We start from the raw sequence: 17383 nt of genomic DNA, 5'->3' as shown, positions 1-17383 counted from the left end.
CTTCCTCTTTCTTCCACCGGAGGCGCGGAGTCCGACATAACCCGGTCCGACCCCCGTCGGCAGGGTATCCGTAAAGACTAGGATTCCCCATCGATAACAAAAAAAAAAAAAAAAAAGGGTGTTGGTACCTACCCGTGCGGGCTACTTCTAAAAAACCTTCTTTTACGCTTAAATTGATATTATTTTGCTTTACCGTTGCCGGCTTTTTAAAAACGACTACGACCAACAATTAAAATACATATTCTAAAAATTAATTTGATATGCCATTCGTTCTTGAGCGCATAACTAGAGAACGCATTGATTGATTTGGTTTCCCTAAGCCTTCGTCTCAACCCGATCTATATACTTGTGAGGAATAAATGGAAATTCTTCCCGGAATTTTGTCGTAACGATTACAAAAGATTATATTTGTACAAGATGACGTTGTCGGAGCCGCTTCACACAATACGATATTCGACTTTATGACATATTTTTACAGGGTATATTGAAACCATTCTCAAAGACGAAGATAAGCCGTTGTGTAGCTGGTTTTTCTTGACATTGAATATTGTTAATGCTTTGGCATTGCACTTTGCGATGAGCCCCTATAAAATAGACGTAATATAAATTAATTTACATTTGTCTCGTTCGTCTTCCCGTCGATATTTCATAATCGCTGTCAACTCAAGACTTTTATATTTCCTGTGAAGGTGGAATTCTCTCGATCGATTTTTTATATTAAGTATCTTATGCTCCGGATTGAAGTGATTGCGTGGGACTTATAGTGAGGACGTTTGCGGCCATGACGTTATGTACATTTCAAAATCTGACGTGACAAAAACACACGTCAATAGCAAGACTAACTAAAAATTAATATAGTGAGTTCTTTACCTTAATGATCCTGGTTAGGGCATTAAGCTAAAATAATAAAATTCATGTATTGTCATTAGTCCTTGATACGCGTGCAAATTTTCAAAACAATCCTACGACAGGAATTTGGTGAAAATTACTTTGAAAAAACTCATTACATGAATAGGTAAATAAAAGCAAAAAAACGTGTTAAAAATTCATCGCGTTAATAATATTTTTGTTCACATTAGCATAGTGGTTCATTCACATGCCGATTCTTGACTGATCGCTATTTTTTTCCCACTTCTAAGTAACCTCGAAGATTTATACTAGATTCTCCGGGCTAGTACTGTGAGCTCACGGTGCTCAAACCTTGTGACGTTGCTAACACTAGCCCTAGCTAGAGCAGTGCTTCGCAGAATCTACCACCGGAACGGAAACGGGGTCCATTGAGAAGATACGACGAGAAACTCAGTGTCACATACCCTGCATTGTCAATGCACTGTTGAACACAATGTCTGTTGCATTATAAATTAAAAAAAAAAAAGACTACAATCGAAAGTTTCGCAATTTCAAAAAACTCAGTCAAGCCTATCTCAAACCAGTCGTTGTAGAGGTCAAGAATTTTATTATTAGAAAATCATCATGTTCAATCAATATTTACATTCATCTGACTACGTTTAATTAACTCATTACGTACGCAATTATAAAGGAAAACTTTCCTTTCTTTCGTGTCAACTGCACGCGGTACCAATGCGAACTATGTCCATGCGAGAAGATCCCATAACTGAGACACCTCAATGCACCACAGCCCAGCTGTCCTTCAAGTCATATGCGTCTCTTTCTGCTTTTTTTATGATTATAAGATTACTGGTGGCCCGGAGGCCTTTCCAGTTTCACCAAAACAGTTGGGCGAGCAAAGGCTCAGCCAGGAGGGATGGGAATAGCTAACAGCCGCCCGAGCGCCTCCGAAGGAGACCTAACAACTCAAGAGCAACTGCTTCGCAAATGAATCTACTACCGGATGAATCTACTTCGTTGCAAGCAACGGGTTCGACGAGAACGGTGAGCGGTGCTTGGGGTACCTAAAAGCACCGTTAGTGGATCGTGAGGATCCGAGATGACGTGTTTTGGGCGACGTCGACTATTTACCCCGTACATGGTCTCCACTCGAGGTCTTTCTGCCGCACCGGTGGTCCGATTTTGGCCCTATGTGGCCTTCCCGCTGCCACTTCAACTTGCTAAGACTATCAACACCACTAGACATAGTCAAACACAATAAATCAAGTTTATTCTTAAACTCTTAACATGTGCAGAGCACGTGAGTAAACATATATTAAACATGTATGCAAAGTGCTAATTGTCGGTTTGCACAGTAGCCGCCATGAGACCGCCGCGGTCGTAAATCACGGCGTATCACTAAATAACACCATTAAAATTTCTAACTGGCTATTATGCGGGCTATTCTTAGCGGCACACTGGCAGCTAAAGACAATTTACAAATACTAGAGGTCCCGCAGTAGTCGAAATTCGACTATAATTAATTGGAATTGTAAGTTTATACACTACACATTATGATTGTATTTTATACTTTTATAATCACAAATTTAGCCAAGACTACACTATAAAAAATATTAACAAAGACAAACAATATTTAATCTACTCTCAATTTGACAACAGACGTCAAGAACAAAAGTTTGACAATAAATAGTATGCATGCGTGTGTGCGTCAAATACATGGTATGTAGTGTGTGTAATGTTTTCTTTATTGATTTAATGTATCTATGCATTATTTAAAAAAAATATTAGCATTGTGCACTTCTTCTCTATATTCTCTATAAGTGTGGAAAATTTAATACTCCTCTGTCCGCGCAATTTTCGTAAAAAGGGATACAAAGTTTTTGCTTCACGTATTAATATATAGATTTTAGGGGAACTGGATACAGCACTTACGAACATGATTTGAGACTTACTGTTACTGGTGGTAGGACCACGCGTGAGTCCGCGCGGGTAGGTACCACCGCCCTGCCTCTTTCTGCCGTGAATCAGTAATGCGTTTCGGTTTGAAGTGTGGGGCAGCCGTTGTAACCATACTGAAACTTAGAACTTATATCTCAAAGTGGGTAGCGCATTTACGTTGTAGATGTCTATGGGCTCCAGTAACCACTTAACACCAGGCGGGCTGTGAGCTCGTACACCAATCTAAGCAATAAAAAAAATTACTTACGATCATGATTTGAGGCTCGAATGTGAACAAGATTTCTAAAAACGAATACAGTTTACTGTTAATATAATTAAAATTAAATATCGTATACTTTTATTCCTCATTATGTCGAGGGGAAATTTTCGAGCATTTTATAAAAAATATATTAATTATTTCGAGTTTCACTGTGTTTCGTAATTTTATTCGTAATTCACAAAATTGTTGAATTTACGCGAATGGTACCTATCACACGTTGGCATTCAACAAAAGAGAGAGAGAGAGAGAGAGAGAGAGAGAGAGAGAGAGAGAGAGAGAGAGAGAGAGAGAGAGAGTGTTTTAATTGTACACCAAAAAAAAACATTTAGAAACATTAAACACAAAAAAAGTACAATTGGCGATCTTATCCCTAAGAGCGATCGCTTCCAGACAACCGTCACGTCAACAAGAATCATTTGGAAATGAATTACACGCGGTGTACCTATTGATCTATTTCTATATTCTATCTTTCTTGTATCTATTGTAATATTGATAAATAGAATTGAGGCTTTGACCCGTGTTTCAAGATGGGTAGCGAAATTTAGACAGTCTATGACACAGCCCGTTTCAAAACTATCTCTCTGCAAAAAAAATCATGTCGATCCGTCGCTATCTCACTACGCGAAAGAAGGTCAAACCAACAGAACACACTTTCGCATTTTAATATGATCATAATAAAATAATTTTTCAAAGGAAGAACCCAAAATGATTACTTCACAAACTAAATTTAATTTCATCTAATTCAGTATCATTCTATAATTTAACAAATGATAGCAAATGATATAACAATAACATTTTAATATATAATTCGTCCATACAACAGCTTATGAACATATTTTGAATGTTCAAATTTAAACCTTAAATAGCTGCGTAGCTGTTATAAAATCGAACGTAAATTCACAACGTGACGTCATTTGGGGTCAAAATAAACAATATGAAATCTCTTCCAGAAATTACTAGAAAACACGTCATGGAATATGCAAGAAAAAAAGAATAAAATACTTTAGTGTCATTATTGAGTGATATAACATGTTTTTTTTTTATTGCATAGATAGGTGGACGAGCTCACAGCCCACCTGGCATTAAGTAGTTACCGGAGCCCATAGACATCTACAAAGTAAATGCCGTCACTCACCTTTGAGACATGAGTTGTAAGGTCTTACTTTTAACAGTACAGCGGCTGTCCCGCTCTTCATACCGAAACGCATTACTGCTTCACAGCAGTAATAGGGAGAGTGGTAGTACCCACCCGTGCGGATTCACGTCCTACCACCAGTGATTACGCAAATTATAATTTTGCGTCTTTGATTTTTATTACACGATGTTATTCCTTCACCGTGGAAGTCAATCGTGAACATTTGTTAAGTACGTATTTCATTCAAAAAATTGGTACCCGCCTGCGGGATTCGAACGCCGGTGCATCGCTAGATACGAATGCACCGCACGTCTTATCCTTTACGCCAAAACGACTTTCCATTCCATCCCAGTCCATTCCCTGATGCATAACCTAAGTCTCCTTTTTAGTCCTGTAGACACAGGAAGATACTCTAAACCTGAACATAACATATTCAAAATCGTTGTGGTTGTGAAATATAGACAAAGTACTTAAAATTATAAAGTGTCTCTATTTTTCCATTGACCACAACATCGTAGCAAATCTGTCTGTGTCTTAAACACTATTAATGTTTATATCTCTCTACTATGTAGGTAAACAGAAATCTAACATTTATTTAACTATAACTCGTTATGCTATAACTTTGTTAACATTTTCAATCACACCACCACCACCCTGCCTATTTCTGCCGTGAAGCAGTAATGCGTTTCGGTTTGAAGGGTAGGGGCAGCCGTTGTAACTATACTTGAGACCTTATATCTCAAGGTGGGTGACGCATTTACGTTCTAGATGTCTATGGGCTCCAGTAACCACTTAATACCAGGTGGGCTGTGAGCTCGTCCACCCATCTAAGCAATAATTTTTTTTTAAAAAAAACACTATTATTCGAAATGCAAACATATTAAATTAAACTACTTACTTAAACATGATATTTTTTATCGTCCTTTTAAAAGCAAAAAAAAATATATATATATTAGGTAATTGAATTACCTGGTGAAAAATTCTGCATGCACACTGTTTTTTGTTTTTTTTTTTAGAAAATTTACCATGTAAAAGCAAGAGATAAAAGCTTTTTATTTTATTTATTTATTATGTAAACAGAAAAAAATCAGATTAATTACATTGGCAAACTAGCTGCAAATACTAATCACTCATGAACATTCTTACATGGCTGCAAGTTACAGAAAAAACAAAAACTGTGATGGTTTTAGCGCATTAAACCAACGACTCAGCCGATACTAAGCTATTCAATGCACATTCTATTATTATTTTTACGAGTATTTGACGAAAAAATTCCTTACGTGAACCTCTAAACTCATATAGCACTTACCGAAACCCTTGACCCACGTAAACCGCAGACCCTCATGAGCAGCATTTCCTATTCCATGCCATCTCCAGAGGTTGCACAACCTAATCCTTTCGCTGCCCCACCCCGTTGCTCATCACTATATATCCAACTGAGCCATCACCGAGACCACATTGCTTCGTTAACAACCGAAGTGACACACCACCATACACCATGAAAGCCTTCGTCGCGGTAAGTGCAAGTGCAGTGCAGTGCTAAAGTTTAAAGTTCTGCAATCAAAAGTGCTAAGTGATCTCGCGTTCCGATCTCTGGATTGATTCCGTAACGTGCGCGCGTTTGATTTCTGAACTAAATAATTTAATAACGTAAAAACCGCATTAAGAATAATAGTAAATTTTCAAATCTCATTATCCCTATCTCACTATGCACATTGATTTCCGAACGTTTGTTTTACGTCCTTTTGGAAAAAAATCGATTTCTCTTTTGAAAATAATTGAAATTAATCAACAGTATCTATCGATAATTACGTATTAACTCATTTGAATTTTCCAAAGGGGAAAAAACTTAAAGTCAATATCTGTTTTAATTTTTATTTTAATCAAAGCAATCTATACTAAATACATTAAAAACTAGCTGACCCGGCAGACTTCGTAGTGCCGCAATCGATAAATAAAAGATCTAAACTTTTGTATAAAATAAACTTAAAACAAACAAAAGGAATCCGTCCGACGGGGGACACATCAAAGGAAAAACAAAATTGTTATTATTATTTAATTCCGAGCATTTTCATATTTATTTACCTTTTAAACCTTCTCTGGACTTCCACAAATAATTCAAGACCAAAATTAACTTTAGCGAGACTAACGAACAGCAATTCATTTTTATATATTATTATATAGAAGATAGAAGAAGTTAAAAATTACTTGTCTGTTCGGGAAATACTAGAATAATTTTCGAAATGACTGAGAAGTGTACATTATTCGTTCACTGTGCAATTAATTTTTAAATATTCTTTTATAACAGCCTGTTTTTTTTTATAAAATCCAACGACTCAAAAATACTACTTAAAGCAGACCTACTAAAGAATACTAAAAGCCTACATAAACTATTTTAATCCACTAGTAAGAATCCAACTGTCAATGTTTTCTAGAATAAACTTTCAAACAAATTTAAAACATTCGATATATTATGAAAAACCTTTTAGCGCGTACACACTAAAACGAATTGGTAGCGCTCTTCAAAAAGAAAATTGAAAGTGTCAAATTGAATTGCCGGGAATATTCAAATATGTTACAAAAATCTCCGATCTCGAACTCAATTTTTCAAATAATAAGTAATTACATATTAAAATTTCATAATCCATTACGTAAACTTTAAAATTAGAAATAAAGACGCGTATAAATAAAACAAAAGCCAAACGAGGTGTTAGTATAAATATTAATAATCCAAAGTAAATAAATTTTATACTAATACATGAGTTCATTTTTCAATGATTATTATTCTCGTCATATTTTTACATTTGGATCACTATTGCATCCTGTCTAATGCCAAAAACGTACAATAAGCACATACGTAGTGTTACTATGAATTTACTCAAGGTATAAAATTCCTAAATCCTAAAAATACATTTTCTATTCAATTCCATAGCAATAATATATAATAATTTGAATAATAATAGTAATTTGATTTTTATTAATAAAATTAATAGTGATTTGATTTGAAACATAACAGCTCAGGCATTTCGAGAATTAAATATTAAAAAGAGAACGTCTGTATTCACGAACACATTATGTATTAAAATAATTAGCATGGTCAATATGACCCAACAACAGCAAACATTCAATATTTGTAATACGCATAATTAGACTCACCATAATGTAGAAAAACATCTCTACTTACATAAAACTGAAATACTTAGTACAAATATTAATTACAATTTCCAACTCAAGAAACCCTCACAAATTACATAGGTACATTTCAAAATTACATTGAAGAAGTAAATTGTACTCAGAGCAATGGTAATAATACATCAACTTTATAACCTCTATTTCCCACGGCAACCAGAATGTCATGATTTTAAAACCTAACCAACAAAGCTTAAAACAAATTCAATGAAATGTTGTTAAAACTCCAATGTTTCAAGATGGAAATCTGTATTCAAATTCTGATTTCCATGGGCTCTGATAACGACTGAACATCGTGTGGATTGTGTGCGTCTAAATTAACTAATTAAAAAAATTTGGCGAAAACCTATTTAACTAAATGAAAAAAAAATATGAAAAAAATTATTTCTATTAACAAAATATTAAAAAAACGAACGAAACACTACCTAACAGCAATCATAGGCAAAACTATAATGGCTACATCATTTTTTTGTGTCGGGAACTAAAAGTATTGTACATAAAGTACTCTAGATCGTCTAGGGAAATCAGCCTTATTGGGAAAAAAATACGTTCCATATTCCATTCCATATTCCAGCGCTTACAACAATGCCAATTGGTGGGTAAAAATACTGTGGCAGACACAAGATACGTCGTAATAACGTGAAAGTTAATGTCAGTGGGATTTTAATTAGAAATACAAAATCATGTGTGTGACTCTGAGAAGCTTCGCGTTTCGAATAAATTATTTACAATTAAATCGTTAGAATACAATTAGAATATAGTTTTGGTTAAAAGTAAAAACAAAAAACAAAAATTTACATCTCAGTATATGCGAAAACGAATCCCGTTACTAATGTTAGCAATTAAGCACTCTCAAAAATCATGAATATCCACACACTCCGAATCAGACCGAGTAGATCAGAAGAGTCATTAGAACCTTACGTTTCATATAAAGCAATTTCACCTTTGACCTCTGACCTTATAGCCTCATGCACTTAGCGCAACGCAACGCAATAAATGTAAATCAACGCACGTTGTTGTCTTGAACCTTCGTCGAGTAAAATATCCTCTATGGTAAAATCTAAAATTCAACCACATCCCTATCTGCTTAATACAGTCGTAAAGCCACAAACCCTGTGCCTGATGATTAAATTAAAGGTTTCTTAATTAAATAATTGTAAATAAACATGCTTTAACAAAAACCGACTTCAAATAGAAAAAGAAAAGATATTCCAAAATAAATGAATACACACTAAAAACAATAATCATCGAAATCGGTCGGCATGATACTGAGTTATTGAATTATTCATCTATTTGTTGCGCACGTACTTAATGCAAATTTAAGACTTATATGGTTTTCTCATGGATACCATTATCAGAAATAGACTAAATTGAAATAAGACCACACGGGATGCGTCAGCTCTCTAATAAAATAAGAATCATCAAAATCGATTCATCCAGTCAAAAGTTATGAGGTAACAAACATAAAAAAAAACATACAGTCGAGTTGAGAACCTCCTCCTTTTTTGAAGTCGGATAAAAAGTAAATGAATAACACATATAAGAAATGAATTAAGTATATATTTTTTTTATCACACCAATTCTAAGCTCCGCATAAAATACCATTGAAATGTCGGCGGATCATCAGTACCAGAACAAATAAACCAAGATAGACATAGGCAGGTAAAATTGACAAAGATAGAGATTGATACGTCAAGACAATTCTTCTTGAAACACTGCTAATAGCCATCTCGATTAACTAAACTATAATTCTAAAAAGACGTATGAATCTGTTACAAAACCAGTCGTTAAGAAATTACTATTAAATAGGGCTTAAGAATACGGGTAAATTAGCAGTGACGTAAACCACTTTCAATCAGTGTGCTTAGTGCGAGTTTTTTAAAGTTCTCGATAACATAAAAGTTGCACCTAGACAAACGGTCAACTCCATACAAATTTGAGTTAACTTTTACGCTATCGAGAACGTTAAAAAACTCGCACTAAGCACACTGCTGGGCCTTTGGATCCTCTGATTTCATTGGTAACAACAAAACTAACTGCTAAAACATGGTTAAAGACATCCACAGACTACAGAGACACGAACGGTAGTCACATCCTCTTCTTCAATAATACACACAAGCTTATAATTATTATTATGTCACAGTGAAATCACGGTCTAAATACTAGTAAAATTAACATAAACCGTTATATAAATTTAACAGATTCATATGAAAATAACACTTTCTAATTTTTTATTTAAAAAAAAAACAAAGACTCTATTAAAATAAGAATAAAAATTAATTTTCTGATTTCATTTTTAATATTATTTAATGTAGAAAATGCATATTGGCAAATTTTTCGAGGTAGGCTGAAAGACGACTAATGAATAAATACCTTTGCATCATTGAGAAATAAAAGTTGCATCTTATGTCATTAATGGAAATCGATTGGCTACGAAGTAGGTTAAATTCCAAAGATCGTTGTTTAAAATGCATCATCTAAAAAGGAATTGTAGATGTACTAGCGAGGGCCAGTGATATTTATAGTGTCTCAATCAAGAGGTTACAAGTTCAGCACTGGGCAAAAACCGCACCGTAACGTCTCAGTAATGGTGCGTTCAAAATATCTCGAATAAACGCCAAAATACCTAAAGTATCTTTCAAAAATCGATATCAAAAATCGACATCAAAAATCGATATCACACAATAATATGTAGTTCAACGCATTAATTTGTTCAAAGTCGATTACAATCGTTACATTCCGATCACGACTATCCGATTCTAATTCTAGTGTCGCTTCGATTTCGTAATCGATAGTAAGCTCTAAACGTGAAGTTTATGAGGAATCGCCATTCTGAATTTTTATGAGATTGTGTTTAAAAAATAAAAAAACAAACAGTTGCATATTGTTGAATTAAGACTTTTACTGAGACTAAGATAGTCTAAGAGTCTGAGACTAAGAGTCTTCCAAGTCCGCGAAAACTGTAGAGCATTCCAAACGTCAGAAGCAATATGATGACAATAAAAGCCGTAAAAGTAGTAGTATCTACGAATCGCGAAAACCGAACATAAGCATTTATTGAACTTTAAGTTAAATTCATGTATGTACATGTAAACAGTCTCAGAACCCAATTATTAAATAAAAATTTTTTATAAACGTTTTATTTTATAAATTAGCGGCCGCTAATCAAAGGAAATATTCCATAATACTAGTCAATAAATAATTAGAAGAACTGAACAGTCTCTCAAAACTATTAGTGTAGTCGTGGTTTAAAGGATAAGACGCCCGGTGCATTCGTATCGAGCGATGCAAATGGGCCGGTGTTCGAATCCCGCAGGCGGGTGGGTACCCATTTTTCTAATGAAATACGTATTCAACAAACGTTCACGATTGACTTCCACGGTCAAGGAATAGCATCGTGCAATAAAAATCAAACCCGCAGAATTATAATTTGCGAAATTACTGTGGTAGGACGTCTTGTAAGCCCGCAGGGGTAGGTTCCACCGCCCTGACTATTTCTGCCGTGGTTTAGCAGTTTCGGTCTGAAGGGTAGAGCAGCCGTTGTACTGTAAAAACTGAGACCTTAGAACTTAAGTATCAAGGTGGGTGGCGGCATTTATTTCATCCACCCATGTAAGCAATAAAAAAAAATTACATTCCAAACATCCAATTTCAAATCAGCTGTATAATGATGACAGTCGCTTTTTTTTATTCCTCATTGAATGCAAACGTATTTTCGGTCAAACAGCCACTTCAGAATAATCACATTACAAACAACATCGTGAAAGTTGTGGTTCGAAACGAGTCGACGTCTTTAACGATAAATGTTAATGATGCGAAGTGACCGCAGACTAGACGGTGAACGGTACCGCACTACGCAAACGAATAGCTCTCGATAACTAAATAATGAATTTGACTAATAACTATGTTTACTTAAATTTAAATCTGCCATTTGTAGATAGTTATACTACTACTTATACTACTGGTAGTAGGATCTCTTGTGAATCCGCACGGGTAGGTACCACCGCCCTGCCTATTTCTGCCGTGAAGCAGTAATGCGTTTCGGTTTGAAAGGTGGGGCAGCCGTTGTAACTATACTGAGACTTATAACTTATATCTCAAGATGGGTGGCGCATTTACGTTGTATATGTCTATGGACTCCAGTAATCGCTTCACACCAGGTGAGCTGTGAGCTCGTCCACCCGTCAAAGAAATAAAAAAAGTTATAATGAAACTATATTTAAAATAAAACTGCCAAACTTCCAAAACTTCCAAACTTCTAAACTTCCAAAAGCGGTTGAGTATTAAATAATAATTATAAAACATGTTATTAAGATCAATCGCATTTCTACTAAACAGTTAATTGTGAATCATTAATTTTAAATCGTATAACATGAATAGTTTAAAAAGATCTAGAAAAATCTGGAATCGTGACAACAAAGCTAACAAAGCAACAAGTTTCACGGCGCTCATAGAAATAATAACGATTTGAGATAAACAGTTCAAAGTTGAAAGTAATGGCGGAGCCGTGTCTTCCGCCCGCGTCCGGATGTGTCGTAACAGATGAAATCGAGGCACACTACTCGTGACTTAGTCGTACTATCAAGATCTGGAAACGCTTCATATTTCCCGATCCCTCCGTAGTGTGTGTGTTAATATATTCGATCCTGCAATCTATAACTCGATACACAAGGGCTCTTGTAATCTATTTGACCGGGTATAGGACGGGCAAAGATCACGTTCCCACGGATACACGAAGCTAAAGAGCTTACATAACTCCACGAATCCCTTTAGACTTTCACTGGTGGATTAAATTTTTAATTGTGACATTTCTTATAATTATATGCTTTAGGTGTATTCGTTTAAGATTCAAATTTTAATATACGCTTTTACACTTACATTTAAGTGGGATCTCTTCTTCTAGCATTTTGGAAAAATAAAGACATCCTTTCAATATTTATTTTTTTATATAACCGTTACAACCCTTTGAAATTATGGTACGGAGTTACCGCAGTCCATAGATATCAGAGCCTTAATACCGCCCGACCATTTATTAAAAGATTGGGCATTCAATACCATTAGAACCGCTTTCCTAGCCTCTCAGAAATAGAATGATTAATCGATACGACCCACAACACTTACGCGGCCATAATTAAAATCACATCAAAAGAAATAGACCAGTGTCGATAAGTTTTAAAACCAAAAAAAATAATAGTAGGATGAAACCCATTACAAAAGGAAATTTATATAATAAAACTAGCTGACCCGGCTAGCTGTTTTGCCATATATAAGATTTCTAGGGAATTTCTAGTGTAGAAAAAAAACTAACTTATTGTAAGTGTGTAAGGATGTGGTACATGAGTGAAAGAGGTATGTAGTGCTGTGAACGATGAGGGAATATATAATAAAAATAACAAAACCTCATTCAACCACGACTCATTATAACAAAAAAAAAAGTCCAAATAAAAAAATAAAAAGTTAGGGGTGGACAACCCTAATCACTTAGGGGTATGAAAAATAGATAGTAGCCGATTCTCAGGCTTACTGAATATGCATAAAAAATTTCATGAGAATCTGTCAAGCGGTTTCGGAGGAGTATGGGAACGAACATTGTGACACGAGAATTTTATATATTAGATATTATAAAATTATATTGTCCTCCTTTTCTAATGGGTTTCATCCTATTATTTATTTTTTTCACTTTTTATTATTTTCAAAGACTTTTCTCTACCCTGGTCTAAAATGAATACAAACTTCGAATTATTCCGTCTAAATATTATAAAGCACGCGATGCTGTGATGCCTTCGCATCGACAACAATTGTATTATGTAATATTTGTTCTTGCTTTCCATTCTCGTTTTATTTACATTTAAACATCAAATGAAATGTAAACGATGCAATCATTTGGGATTACGTTTTGTGAGGCTATTAACTTACTTTGGCCATTTGAAATCCAACAATGTCAGTACGGTACAGTTGAGTAATAGTTCAGACTAAAGTTAAGTGAATCGTAATTAGTACGAGACCTATTCCTCAATTATTATTATTTTTGCTTAAATTGGTATACGGCCCACCTGATGTTAAGTGGTTACCGGAGCCCATAGACATCTACAACGTAAATGCCGCCACCCACCTTGAGACATGAGTTGTAAGGTCTCAGTTTTAACAGTACAACGGCTGCCCCGCCCTTCAAACCGAAACGCATTACTGCTTCACGGCAGATCGGCAGATATAGACAGGGTGGTGGTACCTACCGCTGCGAGCTCACGAGACGTCCTACCACCAGTAAAGTCCATACAGTGGTAATATAAAAACATATTTTCGTGACTCTTACCTAGTTAGTATTTTGGGTCTGTCGTGGGAAGTGAGGGTATCATGCCTTGAAAACCGTCCCCTCAAGCAATCGTAAAGCACCAGGGAAAACCTAAAAAACTTTGACCATCAACTGTAGTATGTAATAATACAAAATTTTAATAAACAAAATAACTATAACCGTCTTCAAAATAAATGAGAATATTATCAATATATAGAAATATTATACATATAGAATATTATCAATAGTGGAAGTCAAATAAATATCCATTATAATAACTCCAAAACTCAGGTCAGATCTTGGTAAAATTTAAATTGGATCACATGAGAGGCACCAGCTTTCATACAAAAATCATGAAAATCGATTCACCTCCTTTTTTAGAAGTCGGTTAAATGATACAATGCAATTTGTGTACACTTTTCTACGATAAGTTCACACATGCCAAAAACAGTTATGAGAATACAATTTTAAGCCTTAAAAACTAAATCATAAGGTAGACTGTTCCTTGAACAGAGTAGCAAACGTCAAAAGTCGATATTAGCTTTCAATAAATCTCTAGAAATGAAAGTGAAATTTGTTTATCTATCTATCTCTTAGGTTTATTTTATTAGCGTTAACAGATGACATGACATGGCTTTGTGACAATTACATCCGATGATTTTACCTTCTATTCAATTTTAGATTTTATCTATGAGATTCACGATATTCATTATATTAATAGTTCCATATTCATATTCATATTCGACGTATTCATCAATGAATACATTATATTAATAGTTGCGTCTGTCAGTCTTTTGAAAAGCTGTTGATTGCTCTTTTATAAGTTTCTAATAATTTAGAGGTTATGATATCTAAGCATTTAACCTACGATTTAGATTATCAAAACACTTTTTAGTTCAAACGGTTTTCTAATAGCGTAATTTTCCAACAGTGCATAGCCCTTGCGCTGGTCTCCTGCGCCTACGCTGAAGCTCCCGGTGGCTACAACTACAACCGTCCCTCCGGTGGTGGAGGCTTCAGCGGTGGATTCAGCGGCGGCCTCAGCGGCGGCGGTAGCTACCAAGCCGTTTCCTCGGGCTACCAGACCTCAGAAGGCCAGAACGTCGACCCTCAACTCCTCGAACAAATCCGTCAGATCCTCCTTAAAGAAGAAGCCTCATCCTCATCTCACGGTGGCAGCGCTCCTTCCTCATCTTACGGAGCACCTTCATCATCCTATGGCGTACCCTCAACTAGCTACGGTGTCCCGTCTGCCCGTGTTGTAGGACTCCAGCTTGAAGGTGTCCGTCAGGCCATCCAGGTCGCTCAATACGAACAAAGCGGCCACGGATCTGGTGGTTCCGGTGGATACCCCGGCCGCGTCCCCTCCGGTAGCTACGGCGCTCCTTACTAAGACGGAATTCAAGCCCGGACCGATATTTGATATTCAATTTGAAGCAAGAAATCAACTATGATAAACATGAAAAAAAAACCACTTCGATTAAGGACGTTGATTGTCAAATGCCAAGTCACCACGAATGGTTCGGGCATCCGATTATTCGGTTGAATTCGCAACATTCTCGAGGACAGCCGAATGTTTTAACCAATGGGCCGGCAGCCACGTACAATGTAGGTGATGCCGGCGGCCGCTGCTTGTCAACTCTTCGGCCAACGCTTGCGACTGTGCACGCACTCGGGTGGGAACGTCGCGGTGGCTAGCCAGTCGCTTGTATTTGACAAGTGTCAAAGCTGTCAACCTGACAGTTTGAGCACTTGTCAAAACAGAAACGAAAGGTGAAGTGGCTCGCCACCGGGCGTTACTCATGTCTTGTAAAAAGTATACATTAAGTATAGAATAATTTTTGTATTATATTATGTTTTTTAATGTTATTATTTACAAAAAAATAAATACATTTTGACACCGTTACAATTTTATTTTATTTACGTGCCTTTTTGAATAGCTACGTTCTGCTTTTGTATTATCAATAGCTCTTCGCTTAGAAAGTCAAGTACCGTATATAGCATGTTGTTAACAAAAACAATAATAGCGGTTTGTCTGCTCGTGCGCTTCTGTCAAACAAAAGCCTTTTCAATAACTACTTAGCCAAATACATTCTGTACAATTCAACCATGAAAATTCATTAAAACAAAATTGAATGAATACAAAATGGAGGTACATTTATGTTCTCGGTTAATATAAAAAATATCGGATTATTTGTTGTTTGTTATTTGTATGTTGGTTTCGTTGTTGAGGGAATCTCTATAGAGCAAACTATGAACCTTACAATTTCGGATCCGGTGGTAGATTCTGCGAAGCACTGCTCTTGCTAGGGTCAGTGTTAGCAACTCTCCGGTTTGAGCCCCGTGAGCTCACCTACACACGTTAGGGTGAAGCTGAAATAGACTCTCAAGGCTATCAGCATAGGTAGGAAAAAAAAAAAAAAAAAACAAAAAAAACGATGATTCAAGCCTTTGAATTTGTTTTACCGTTAATTTTGATAATACGAACAAAATATCGTTTAATAAATGAATACTCAAAAGGTTCTTTAAATAAAATAAATAAAAAGAAAAGGTTGATTAATAATTTTATGAAGATTGGTGAATTAAAACATTTCTGGTGAATAAAAATTTTTATTTTGGTACTAGTGGTAGGACCTCTGGTGAATCCGCACGGGTAGGTACCACCACCCTGCATATGCCGTGAAGCAGTAATGCGTTTCGGTTTGAAGGTTGGGGCAGCCGTTGTAACTACACTTGAGACGTTAGAATTTATATCTCAAGGTGGGTGGCGCATTTACATCATAGATGTCTATGGGCTCCAGTAACTACATAACACCAGGTGGGCTGTGAGCTCGTCCACAAACCTAAGCAATAAATAAATAAATAAAATAGTTCTGTGAGATGGATGTGGTCGAAAGCTTGAACACTTTATTTTATGAATGCATGATTACTGGTGGCCCGGACGTCATTCCAGTTTCACCAGGACAGGTGGTCGCGCAAAAGCTCAGCCAGGAGAGAGATTCAACCTGCGATTCGTAGCGTGCCCGATATCTGTATTACGAAAGAATCCCGTGCATCTTTGTGTGAGCGTAGCCTCCATTGTTTGCTTGCTAATTGCATGCGCTTGTCTTGCGAAATTTATGATATAGTTTCGTTCGCTCATGCTTTTGAAAGTGGGTAAATTGTTGTTACCAAATATGACACTCCGTTTTTGTTTTGAATGAAGATGAAAGATTGCGCGCTTTTGAATTAAGTTTGGTTGTTCTTAATCTGTTCATTTTGAAAGAGTTTAATAGGTATAATAGGTTCTCGTATGATTCTGGTTCATGAGGCTCTCAGTGGATTGCGATTCCGATCCGGTGGTAAATCCGGTGGTATCCGCCTATTTCCGCCGTGAAGCAGTAATGCGTTTCGGTTCGAAGGGTGGGGTAGCCGTTGTAACTATACTGAGACCTTAGAACTTATATCTCGAGGTGGGTGGCGCATTTGCGTTGTAGATGTCTATGGGCTCCAGTAACCACTTAACACCAGGTGGGCTGTGAGCTCGTCCATCCATCTAAGCAATAAAAAAAAATAAAAAAAAATAAAAAGATTCTCCGAAGCACTGCTCTTGCTAGGGCTAGTGTTAGCAAATCCTTTCAGGTTGAGCCCCGTGAGCTCACCTACCCGTCCGGGCGTAGCTGGTATAGCTCCCTAAGCAACCAGCGAATAGGTAAAAAAT

At 36.1% G+C, this 17383-nt stretch overlaps 1 protein-coding gene across 1 annotated transcript; it reads left to right on the top strand.

Annotated features, from left to right (window-relative positions):
* The first annotated feature begins 5658 nt into the window (after positions 1–5658).
* On the top strand, positions 5659–15589 carry CPG20 (cuticular protein glycine-rich 20). Its single transcript, NM_001173313.1, has 2 exons — positions 5659–5718; positions 14615–15589. The coding sequence occupies exons 1-2, from the start codon at positions 5701–5703 to the stop codon at positions 15074–15076; spliced, it is 480 nt and encodes a 159-aa protein (NP_001166784.1). The 5' UTR covers positions 5659–5700; the 3' UTR covers positions 15077–15589.
* Positions 15590–17383: the final 1794 nt, after the last annotated feature.

Source organism: Bombyx mori, chromosome 21 (genome assembly GCF_030269925.1).
Source record: "Bombyx mori chromosome 21, ASM3026992v2".
NCBI lineage: Eukaryota > Metazoa > Arthropoda > Insecta > Lepidoptera > Bombycidae > Bombyx > Bombyx mori.
This window is presented reverse-complemented; position numbering and strand designations above follow the sequence as displayed.